Source organism: Chiloscyllium plagiosum, unplaced genomic scaffold (assembly GCF_037043375.1).
Source record: "Chiloscyllium plagiosum isolate Xiang-an unplaced genomic scaffold, Cpla_swu_hap1 HiC_scaffold_20, whole genome shotgun sequence".
NCBI classification, from domain to species: Eukaryota; Metazoa; Chordata; class Chondrichthyes; order Orectolobiformes; family Hemiscylliidae; genus Chiloscyllium; species Chiloscyllium plagiosum.
Genome location: NW_028270158.1, coordinates 29,732,427 through 29,745,130, shown reverse-complemented (window position 1 = coordinate 29,745,130; position 12,704 = coordinate 29,732,427). Strand labels below are relative to the sequence as shown.

The 12,704-nt window shown below is 38.4% G+C and overlaps 1 protein-coding gene across 4 annotated transcripts in view; it reads left to right on the top strand.

Moving 5' to 3' along the window:
• LOC122560734 (ATP-dependent RNA helicase with zinc finger domain-like) overlaps positions 1 to 12,704 on the top strand; it is a 569,578-nt gene that overhangs the window by 542,162 nt on the left and 14,712 nt on the right. For all 4 annotated transcript variants that reach the window (XM_087997766.1, XM_043711726.2, XM_087997765.1 and 1 more), the window contains one exon: positions 8,711 to 8,963. In XM_087997766.1, coding sequence (XP_087853892.1) covers positions 8,711 to 8,963 — 253 coding nt within the window. The remainder of the gene's footprint in view (positions 1 to 8,710; positions 8,964 to 12,704) is intronic.

Sequence of the window (12,704 nt, the reverse complement as noted above, 5' to 3'; positions counted from 1 at the left end):
CAGTTTCAATAAGAAGCCTGGGATGGGGACAACTGATTGCTGGTCGATCAGCTAATAGTGGAGTGCCAGTCAATGAAAGGAGCAAGGGAGTGGTGCTGCAAAACAAATGAACAGACAGTGGTAGCAGCATTCAGAATTTTGTGACTGCCGAAAGAGAGGAGGCAAGCAAATTAGGAAAAGTACAAATCGATCAAAAGGTTGGAGAGCATTGAGTGATTGAGACATGTCAGAAGGTCTCTTAAATGAGATATAATAGAATGCGCTAATGTCAATGTTTTATGGATGAAGGTTGAGCAAAATTGAACATTTCTTTGCAAGTGAGCCACATGGTGGAAAGCAAGTTCCCCCTCTGAGAGAAAACATCAGTGCAGGAACCTATTTGTGAGATGGGATGATATTTTCTAGATCTGATCAGTTCTTAACTTGAGTGCCATTACAAATTCTCAGATGCCAGCCCATTGAATCTGCCCTGCCATACAGTTCGATCCTGACTGATCAAACACTTCATTGCCTTTTACTTATCGAATCCCGACAGCCTTGTATGCCACTGGTAATCAAAAATTGATCAATTTCTATCTTAAATATACTCAAAGTGTGAGCCTCCACAACTCTCTATTGTAGAGAATTCCAATGTTTTTAACTCTCTGAGTAAACTAATTTCTCATCATCTCTAACCTAAGTGAATTCCCCCTTATTTTTAAATTGTGTGCCCTGAATTTAGACTCCTGACTAGTGGCACATCTTAACTGCATCCACCCTATCTATCCTTTTGAGCATTTTGTGGATTTCAATGAGATAATCTGTCATTCTTTGATACTGTAGAGAATCCAAGCTTAATTTCCCAATATCTTTTTCGAACAGCCTCACCGTCCTGGGAGCAAGTCCACTGAACCTTTGTTGCAATCTCTCAATGGCAATAATATCTTTCCTGAGATAAAGAGGCCCAAACAATAGCCATAATTTGAGGTGCAGTCTAATGCACTTGAAGTAAGATTTCACTACTCCTGTACTCAAATCCTCATGTAATAAAGGCTAACGTTCCATTTGCTTTCCTAATTCCTTGCTATACCTGCATATTACCCTTCAATGACTTAGCAACAGTGATGCCCAGATCGCTTTGCACATCTATACTTTCTAACCTTTGCCATTTAAAAAAAATCTGAGTACCTGTTTCTCCTACAAAGTGGATAACCTCACATTCTGCATTATATTCCATCTGCACAATTCTTGCCTATTCACCTAAGCCTGTCCAAATCTTCCTAAAGACTTTTCTTTCTTAAAACACAAATTCCAACTTAACTTTGTACCATCTGCGGACTTGGACATACATTCTCTCTTTCTCTGTCTCTCTTGCGCCCTGATATATATAAATATATTGATCCATTGAGTATTACTTACCACAAACTATTTAATTTGGCTGCTTATTAAGAAATCTCACAATCAAATTATTGATTGCATGTAGCAACAAAAATAAGATACCTCATATAAGCAAGTTAAGCCTCCCAACTCCAATTAGCTATTGCCTTATTGATGGTGGAATTTAGTTATGATTCCAGGCAAAAATATCTGTCTCTGGAAATGTCCAAAGTTCGATCCTTGTGCAGTGTTGTTCTTCAAAGTTCTACTGAAGAATCTTGAAATTGAATTCTTATAGGAATTTCTGTTTATGAAGTTTCTGTTGTGACATTATTGATAATCCTTTAGATCTGATCATCCACAACATAGATTACACTTCTAGATTCTTCAAGTGTGTAGCTTGTCTTCTTATCAGGAGTAGTTTCCCTGTTCTAAACACAAATTTTCTGCAATTAACCCCTTTACCTCAGGACATTCCTTCTGCAGACAATCTTAATTGCCCATTTATCAGAAGACAGCAGGTTATGAAGCAGTGATACATCCTGTCTTCTGTTTACATTGCTTCAACTCCTCCCTCCTAGGGATGGTAAATTAGCATGTTGCTTTTAATTCCTCTATAATAGTCTTCTCCTTGTCTCTTTTATCTCAATAAACGGTTTATTCCAGAAAGAGTTGTTGCTGATTCTATCAATCTCTGAACAGTAATGAAAATTTTGAAATTCACAGTCCCCAACTCCAAATAATTGAAATATATTATGTACAGTTGGGCCTTAAATACTGATCCTTGCGGTATCCCACTAGTCACAGCCTGCCAACATGAGAGAGTCCCGTTCTCTGTTTTAGAACATAGAACATAGAACATAGAAGAATACAGCGCAGTACAGGCCCTTCGGCCCTCGATGTTGCGCCGATCCAAGCCCACCTAACCTACACTAGCCCACTATCCTCCATAAGGCTATCCAATGCCCGCTTAAATGCCCATAATGAGGGAGAGTCCACCACTGCTACTGGCAGGGCATTCCATGAACTCACGACTCGCTGAGTAAAGAACCTACCCCTAACATCTGTCCTATACCTACCCCCCCCTTAATTTAAAGCTATGCCCCCTTGTAATAGCTGACTCCATACGTGGAAAAAGATTCTCACTGTCGACCCTATCTAAACCCCTAATCATCTTATACACCTCTATCAAGTCACCCCTAAACCTTCTTTTCTCCAATGAAAACAACCCCAAGTGCCTCAGCCTTTCCTCATACGATCTTTCTACCATACCAGGCAACATCCTGGTAAACCTTCTTTCTGTTTCACAATCATTAATCCATGTCAGTACATTACCCCCTCTCCCACATTTTTCTTGTGGGGACCTTATCAAAATTTTCTTAAAATCTAAGTATACCATGTCCATTGACTCTCCTTTGGTAACATCTTAAAAAATAACTCCAACATATTTGTCAAATATAATTTCACATTCACAATTCCATGTTGACTATGCACAATCAGATCATTGTCAATCAGAGGTCTATTTATCCCTTCATTTATAATAGGTTCTAGCATTGTCCCTACTACTGGTTTAAGGCTAACAGGTCTGTGGTTTCCTGTTTTCTCTTTGTTTCTTTCTTAACCAGTGGAGTGACATTTGCTATTGCAAGAATTATTCCAGAATCTATAGAATTTTGGAAAATAATCACCAATGCACTGGTCATCTCAATAGCCACTTTCTTCAAGACTCTGATGAAGACCATCAGATCCTGGAGATTTATCAACTTTCAGCTCCACTAATTTCTTAACTACACTACAGTAAGCTCTTTCAGTAACAGTAGTGTTTGAAGATACTGGAGCAGATGTTAATTTTATATTAAAATATTTTCAGATGCAATTAATAATTTTTATAATCATATTAATGATGAAAATTGAACCGATGTGGAATATCAACATCTAAATTAGATTAGATTAGTGTGGAAACAGGCCCTTTGGCCCAACAAGTCCACACTGACCCTACAAAGAGCAACCCACCCAGACCCATTCCCCTACATTTACCCCTTCACCTAACACTATGGGCAATTTAGCTTGGCCAATTCACCTAACCTGCACATTTTTGGGCTGTGGGAGGAAACCGGAGCACCCGGAGGAAACCCACGCAGACACGGGGAGAATGTGCAAACTCCACACAGACAGTCGCCTAAGGCGGGAATTGAACCCGGGTCTCTGGCACTGTGAGGCAGCAGTGCTAACCACTGTGCCACCATGCTGCCCCGTAAATCTTAACAAGTAGTTCTTTTCCTCATAAAATCAGCAGTATGTAAGTATGCCTCAGGGCATGGTCATGAAAGAGATAGTGTCTGCATTGAGCAGGGTCACTAATAACCAGGTAATTCTTATTTTAACATTTTTTTTAAAGTTTCCTGTGCCACTCACTTTTTAGCAACTAATTCTGTTTATCAAGGCCATTTGAAGTTAGTTACTGCAAAAGCTGCCAGAACTTTCCACATCCATCCTGTTTTCCAGATTCTCCCTTACAGGTCCATGACATTACTGACATCTTTAAACTGATGGGTATTTGCCTATATTCTACCACTGACCAATGCTTTGAATTGCTGACATGCCAACCAAGTGGCCACAATAATAAGACCAAATATCTTAAATATAACAAATTATATATTGCACAATGTACTAATCATTGTCTTTAAGAGTTCTGCCCTTTTACTATTTCTATCTGGTAACATGGTAAAAAAACTTCACATTAAATTCATGGACTGTACAAAAATATCTGATCTCAGGCACATCTTTTCCTTTATCGGGACTGCCTAATTCCATCTTTATGACATTGCATGACTTCAGCTCATCTGCTGCTGAAACTACCATATATCCATTTGTTCCGTCTGACCTTAATTATTCTAGTGCTCTTCTGGCAGATTCCCTTCTTCTTTCCCTCTCCATAAACTTAAACTCATTCAAATCTTTGCTTGTCTACTTTAATTTTTAACAAATTCTGTTCACCCATCATTATTTATGGTTGCTTATCCACATTGGCTCCTGTTCTGGCACCACTCAATTCCTCCATGATCTCTCTCCTATTTCCCTAGCCTTTCAACCCTCCCAGATTCTCCAATTCTGGACTGTTGTGCATCTCCTGTTTCATCACTTCACATCAGCAGCCTTTTCTTCAACTGTCAAGAGCCTAAGCTCTGGAATTTCTTCCATAAATCTCTCCACTTATCTTATCTCCTTTAAATTTATCTCTGTCCTTCTCTAATATCTCCGAATGCATCTCAATGTTTGGTTGTAGTTGATAATGCTCCTGTGAACCACTGTGAGACGTTCTATAAGGTTAAGGCATTTTGTGACTACAAGTCATTATTATTGTCATAATCATCTAGTTTCATAGTTCATTTTAAAATTTTTGGGAAAACTTTAATTTTGAAGAAATTAAATTTGTACAGGCAAAGTAATTAAAGTGATAGGTTTTAGAAATTGCTGGACCTCCTCAAGTAATGGCAGTTTACAGGGTAATCTGAGCTTAGTTAGTAAGGTCAGTGTGGAAATAATTTCTTAGCTTGGTGGGATAGATATTTCAGAATGCAATTTTAAATAATGGATATTGTTCTCAAATCAAAAGATCTAAAAGTAACTTTTTCGGCAGAGTGTTTTTAAATGGTTACAGTTAATATGGAAAAATGGCTGTGAACTCTATATTAGAGATATAAATTAATCACGTGGATCACAGAACCAAAGGGTTGTTTTGAAGATTAGAGATAATTAATTTAAATTCCTGTTTGAAACAAATATAGCACATCACCACAGAAATAAGTCACAAGGATTTGCTCTTTTAAATGGCATTTGTTCATGCTTTTGCTCACTAGAACAAGCCGTTCTGCTTGTGAGCCTATGTGTATTAGTACTTTAGCTGGCTTCAGTTAAAATGCAACAGGCCTAATACTTCTTTCTGTATTGTCATTTGGATGACCACCTGCTCTCACTTAATACCAGACAGACAAGTTGGCAAAGAAACATCTGGATACACAGAAATTATGTATTGGCAGAAAGTTTCTTTTCAGGAATTAGCAGCATGGAGCGATATTGGCCAAAAGTCTACAGAGCTGCATTGAGTTTGTATAAAGACCACTTCTTTCATCTAATTTGAGGTTCACATATGCATGATGATTAGTAGTAGTTATAGAGAGGGTGCTACTTAAGTGAAACAAGTGGCCTTTGAACCTACGGATATGTAGCTACAAGAAGTTTTTGGAAAATGTACGTTAATCTAACCAGTGATGCCAACATTCCATGAAGAAATAGAAAGAAAATTTGCTTCTGTCCCTTTGATATCCCTTGCACATTTTGTTTTCAATGAATCTATCAAGACCACCAGGTTTGAAGCAGTCAGGTGATTTGACAGATCAATATCATGAATAAAAGTAATGACACATCCTCCTCTCCCACCTGAAACCCTGGAAGTTCAGTTTCATAAGTTTTTTTTAATGTTTGCAGATCCCTTCATTGAGAGTAAAGTTGAATGGTAGTTAGATAACCTTGCTGTCTCCAGTTTTGCTTCCGCCCATTGGAGAGTTAGATTTTTTGACAGTGAAATTACCATTAAAAGCCAATAGAGAGGTTTGAGACACTTAACTCAGGTGTATTTATACAAGAATTAAGGTCAGAATACATTTGTACTTGCGAACAATTGTGTCTAAGTATTACCTTGTTTCCTCATGTATCTATGTGCCATTCCCAATGCCCTGGTCTGTCTTTCATTCAATAAGCTGATGTAGTTGAGACCTTGGCTGTAGTAATGTTCATGCTATAGTAGATGTAAATGGAAATACATAATTGAGTGCTAGCTTTCCATTTTTTTGCTGATTTTCTTTCCATTGGGGATTGAATATGATTGTTAAGCCAACACATCAATTGTGTGTAATTTGTGGAGTAACCCATAATCTTAATGGATAGTGCTATTTGTCAGATATCAATATAGCAAAGGTCTGCTTGGGTTGGTAAATACTTGTTGGAGAACTTGTGTACAAACTGACTTTCAGCATAATAATATTGGACTTTGCAATGATTTGTGTGGAAAAGGATTGGCAGTTATTTTCTGATAATAAGGTTGCATTTATGAGAATTCAACTGGATTGTCTTGAAAGTTTTGACAACAGAGAATAAATCTTTTTTTTAAACCCCTGACCTTTATTTGAATTTAAACGAAAAGATTTCCTCCTGTAATGCAAAACGTTGCCAGCTTTTCTTTGAGAAGGTCATGGTATCTAGCACTTAACCTTTAAAGGAGACAATCAGCTCAATGGGCTTCATCTGAGCCATTCAGACATTTTATCTTTTCAGATTATTATGTAAGCATTTATACTCAATCCAACTCGGAAACATCAAGGAATTTACAAATATAATTATTTGCTTAAGTATAATTAAGTGATAAACTGACAAAATATGTTTGCTATTCAAGAAGTAAGGAACTTGCTCACCCACAAGTTTGACAAATCACCAAAACTAATGGTTTACATCTGAATATGCTTTGGAAACAATTTCAAGAGGATCTAACCAGAGTTTTCCAGACTTGTGTGAAAGTAAAAGTTGTACCTAAAGGTTATGGGTGAAGATTCTGCGCTTGGAAACACAGGAGAGCTAAGAAATCAGTCCAATTAATCGGTTGGTGATAAATTATTAGAATACAGGATAAAATTATTGAATATTGGAAAAATATAGCCAGTTAGTACAGACTTCTAAAATGACCATAATAATCAACCTTTGAAGAAACAAGAGGGAGCATTGAGGCCAGTCTGTGACAAAAAAGAACATTTCAAGATATGGGTTACACCTGAGCAGAATTGGAACTGAATCCTTGTCGGCAAGTTGACTAGTGCTGTGAGAAAATGTTTAAATTAATTCAGCAGGGTTTAGATTATATTAGATTACTTACAGTGTGGAAACAGGCCCTTCGGCCCAACAAGTGTTGGGCATCAGGATGCAAGATTAATTATTTCAACTAGGTGTACAAAGATCTGTGAGGCATGTTTAGATTTTGAAGTAAGACAGAATTATGTTGGATCATGAGAAAATATAGCAAAATATAAATTTGGTTTGGCGTGCATGTGTGCAAATGTAAAAAGTGTAGTTAACAAGGCTGGTGAGCAACTGGTCCAAATCCTCATATAGAATTATAATGTAATGGTGATACCTGATACCTAGCTCAAAAAGAGGGAGGATTAAGTTTTAATATTTTAAGGTATGGATATTTAGGAAAGATAAGAAAGGGGAGAAAAAGAGGTCAGTTTTCGTTAAGGTGTAAGAAGGAATGTCCTCGAGGACAAAGAGAATATCTTTGATTGGAGTTGAGAAACAATGAAGGCACTATTATTATCCAATTTGGTGTATTTTATAAAATTGCACTTTATTTGAGATTAAAGATCCTTTTTCATCAAATAGGCATTTGGTAGTACGGAGCTTGAGTATTGCTGGGAAAGGACACATTTTGTTGAAGCTTTTCATCTTGCTCTTGTCAGGACGATTCGCAAGAATATGAATTCAAGGGTATGACAAACATTGATACTGTTTCACAGTTAAATGTCAGTCATCATTAATTAATGTATTCTCCACAGCAACATCTCTACCAGTCAGAAGTCACTTGATAATCAGTAGCCCTCTCCTCTCATGCAGCCAAAACACTTTGACAAAATGTGTCTTTTTTCAGCAATTCTTAACTTTTTGTCACTTCCATATGGAGAATAAATGAAGAACTTCAAATAAGCAGCTAACACGAATTAAGCTATAAAGTCCTTTTTAGCTTTAGGATGAGTATAATTACAACTTTAGGACACTAAATAACACACAATTTTTGCATTTCCACTTTGTGTATTCTATATTGCCAATATTGCAGGATTTGCACCTTTCTCAGTAGCAGTTTATTCACAGCAGCAGTGCTTGCTCTTGAAACCTGATTGTCTATCTGACTATAACTCGATCAAATTACAGATGCCTGACAAACTTTTGGGTGTGTTCTGAATCCTAAAAGGACCAATCAGAAATATGGCAATTTGCACGTGTTAATAACAACCATATGTAATACACATATGTAATGTTCTGAAGATTTTTTGTGACAGACTTAGACCAGAGATTTCTTTAAATGTCTCAAATTAGGTTATGGTCAGAGAGGAAAGCTCCCTTTAAATATGATCATAACATTCCTGATTTGTATGCATTTGAGACTTTAAATGAGCCTGATGATATGAGTGAACAAATATTCTCTATTCCAGGACAGAAATGCTTATACTGTGTGCTGAGATACATCATACTGTTTTGATTCAAGTTGCTTCTTTGATTGTATATTTTGCCTTAATACCCTTTCCAGGCTGAAGTCCGAGTGTCAGGCAGACCACTGTACCAGAGGCATTCTGCGTCCAGCCCTCCGGGAGCATCTCCCATGGAAAGCAGCCAATGTCCAAGTCCATACTGCAGCCCCGATCAGCAGTTATCACCTGTCCCAGCAAATCAATTGCCAGGGGACCAAAATGAAGAGCTTTATAATACCATCAGTAATTATAACGTCCAATCACCCCCATTGAGTCCAGAAAGAATTGTGTACGATGGACAGTTTTTAACAGGTAATTACATTTCACTTGGTAATATTTAGAATCCATTTAATGCTTTTAAGAAGAGTTTTCTCCCTGTTTAGCAATGTTTATTAACTATTTTAAAGTAATAACATATTGTAATTTTCTAAGAGGCACTAAGAGTAACTGCACTGAATTGTTTATTGAATAGTGCAAGTAAGTTTGTGAAGAGGGGATTGGTTGTTACTTCAAACAAAAAAAATGTTAACCCTATTTTGATTTCAAAATCTTTTGTCAGAGTTTTTATATTTTGAGACTTTTTCCCCTATGCTCATTTACACTTGACTGAACTAATAAATGGATGAGAAAATATTATACACACTTGTGACAAGTACTGACATTTATTTGGTGGCAATTCATTGCAAATATCAGCTACAGGTAGAATTAGTCCATCACAATCGTTAATAATTCAGTGATTATTGAATTATTGTTTGTGGTTGCAGTCAATAGGCCAAACCATCATGTTACATTCAACATTGCTAGAATGCTCCCCTTCCTTATGCAGCTTGCGTGATGATGAGAAAGGTAGGAAAATACAAAGAGAATGGAAAAACCAGAATCTTAATGTCAAGAAAACTTTGTCAGATTTTCCCCTGGAATGTTAAATGATGTTTTCAGAACCGCATCTTAAGTGATGACTACCTTATAACGATGCATTTGTATCTCATTAAAGCACACACCTAGTTCATCTTATTTATACGCTTGCTTACAATTCTCCTCCTTCCTGAGAAAATACTTGGCACAAATTTCTGACATGTAAATTAGAATATCTAGCTGGTGGTTCCAGCTCACCGAATACTTGTCCCGACCATCCTTCAACTGCTTCTTCACAAATATACCCTACATGCTCCAATACCACCATCCTCCTTCATACATACAGGTTGGCATCAGCAAAATCACCAGCCTCACCACATCATCATGTCTGCTCACATACAACCTGAACACCAGCTCAGCCATTCGCATTTTACATGAAAGTTCAGGGACACTGACTTTGCTGCTTCTGGTGGATCGCTTTGCACACAGAGACACAAGCATCTAATGCATTGACACAGAACACATCTTATGGCTCTCAGTTTCTTAGCAGTCGCTCACTTTGTACCTACTTTGAGGCTGCTAGCTTCTGTATAGCTCACACCACCTTCTTAGCACACACTACTGACATCTGCATTGACTTAAAGACTGTCAGCCTCTGTGTAGTCACATTGTTTTCAAAGTACAAGGTCTTTAGTGTTCAGTTACTGTCTGTCAGCCTCTACGGCTTGTATTGCTTTTTACCTCAAAAGAGAGATGGGTGTTATAGTGGGGAGCATTGAACAGTCAAGGAGGTGGACTTGTTGCTATGTGACACTATGTTGTGTTGTATCACACATGCAACATGTGCCAACTGTTTACGTGGCAAACACACTGCAAGTGATTCAAGCAAATGGCTATGTGTGAAACTCTAAAGGAAGCAATCCTTAGTGGACTGAAGGTGGACTATACAGTCAATCGGGGGATACTGCCACAGTCCGTCAAAGGGCTTGTTCGATTCCAGTCCAGATGTTGGCCATGTGGTCCAGTAAAGTTCAGGTATACATGTCTCGGAAGTCTGGGGACTGGATCATAGTCAGCCCACAGGTCAAGTGTAACCAGGCCAGGAATTACAGGTGGATCAGTCTAGATCCTGTTGAGGCATTATTCAGAAAGTGCTAGGCTAGTTGTTTTCCTGTAATGGAACAAAGAGAAGGATTGCGTATAATGGAATCAGATGGAAGAAGGTAACATTGTTAATATAGTGTACATGGATTTCCAGCAAAAGTTTGACACAATGCTACACACAGACTTGTGACAAAAAGTTTCAAAGTTGGAGATGACAGTAAACTTTGAAGAATTGTAAACTGTGAGGACAGTATGGACCTCCAAAAAGACATTGTCAAATTGGTGGAGTGGGCAGATAGGTAGCAGATGAGTTTTAATGCAGAGAATTGTGGGATGAAGCACTTTGGCCTGAAGAGCATTGATAGAAAATATAAAATAGATGGTACGATTCGAAAGGGTATGTAGGAGCAGAAGGTCCTGGCTGTATATGTGCACAAATTATTGAAGGTAGCAGGAAAGGTGAAAAGCAGTTAATAAAAGAGTCCTCGGTATAATTAACGGGGCATAGAGTACAAGAGCAGGGAAGTGATGTTGAATTTATACCAGACACTTTTAAGACCTCAGCTGGAGTATTGTGTATAATTGTATAGGAAAGATGTAAATGCAGAAGTGATTTACAAGAATGGTTCCAGGAATGAGAAATTTCAGTGATGAGAATAGATTGAAGCCTGTTCTCCTTGGAGAGAGGATGGCTGAGAGGAGATTTGGTGGAGGTTTTCAAAACCATGAGCAGACTGGATACAGTAGACAGAGCAAAGCTATTCCTGCTCATAAAGGAAAAAAGAACAAAAGGGCATTGATTGAAATAATTTGCAAATAAAGCATGACTGATGTGAGGAAAAGCTTTTTCGCACAGCAAGTAGTTAGGGCACGGGGTTGCACTACCTGGAAATATGGTGGAGGCTGATTCAGTTGAATCATTCAGAGAATTATTATTTGGATAGAAATGGTGTGCAGGGGTATGAAGAAAAGGCAGAAGGTGGGCACTTGGTAGTCGAAATGGTGCAAGCATGATGGGCTGGATGACCTTCTGCATGGTAACAATTCTGTGATTCTCTGATTCTGTGAAGAGCAGTTAGTGGTAATGCATGAGCAAGACTAGTGATAAGTATATCCACTGAATAAGTAAGTAGTGCAGAGGGCAGGTAGAGTTACCAGTTTGGAAGGATGAGCCGTTGAGTACACATAAAGCATGCAACACTGAAAGAAGTAGGCCATGAGCCTTGGTGAAATGTGCAGTGACAAAGTTAGAGTGAATGGTGACCCTGTGAGTCTGAGGTAACAGAGAGAAGATGATGGCACTTACTCTTGCACATCTCAGAAGATCTCCTCCCGCCACTCCCGGGCATCCATTTTCACCTAGGACCCAGGTTGCAATTTGCTCCAGACTGAATCTCGCTGCTTGCATGGCATCCTATGGTGGTGAGCAAGAGAAAGTACTGCCCTCTTTTCCATCATCACATCCACCAGCAGCTCCCAATCCCTGTCTACAGTGAAGAGTGAGCTTTCTTTTTTCCTGGGCAAAGTCCAGATTGTAGCACCTCAATCAATACAGCATAAGGGTCTTTCCTGATTTGCAGAATCTGAAGTGGTGTGCATCTGGATTCACTGGTTGACGAGGCATCAATGCCAGAAAGTCCTGGCAGTGACATGTACTTCTGCAACTCCAACCACATGATTCCCTGAGAAAGGTGCTGAAGAACTTTAAACAGGAGGAAATCCAGAAAGCCTGGCTGCAGAGCTCACGACATGAAAGGTCTCTGGCACAGAGGCAGGGAATTGAAGAAAAATCACATATTCAGAGTTAGAAGTTAATGAGAATCTATTACAATTAAGCTCAGGGGGTGAATCTCAGGAAAACTTAAGGTCATGGCAGTGACATGTACTTGTGCATTTCCAACCAAATGTTTCCCTGAGAAAGATGCCCAAGAACCTTGTTAATAGGGTGAAGAACAGAGGTTTGTGTGAGAAAGATCACTTCACGCGACAGCAGACTGGGCAATATGCATCTCAAATTTTAAGAAAATGACTTGAATTACAAATAAGGAAATTCCACCACTTAGGTGTTGAAGGTTAGCAGGCACAAGTGATTTT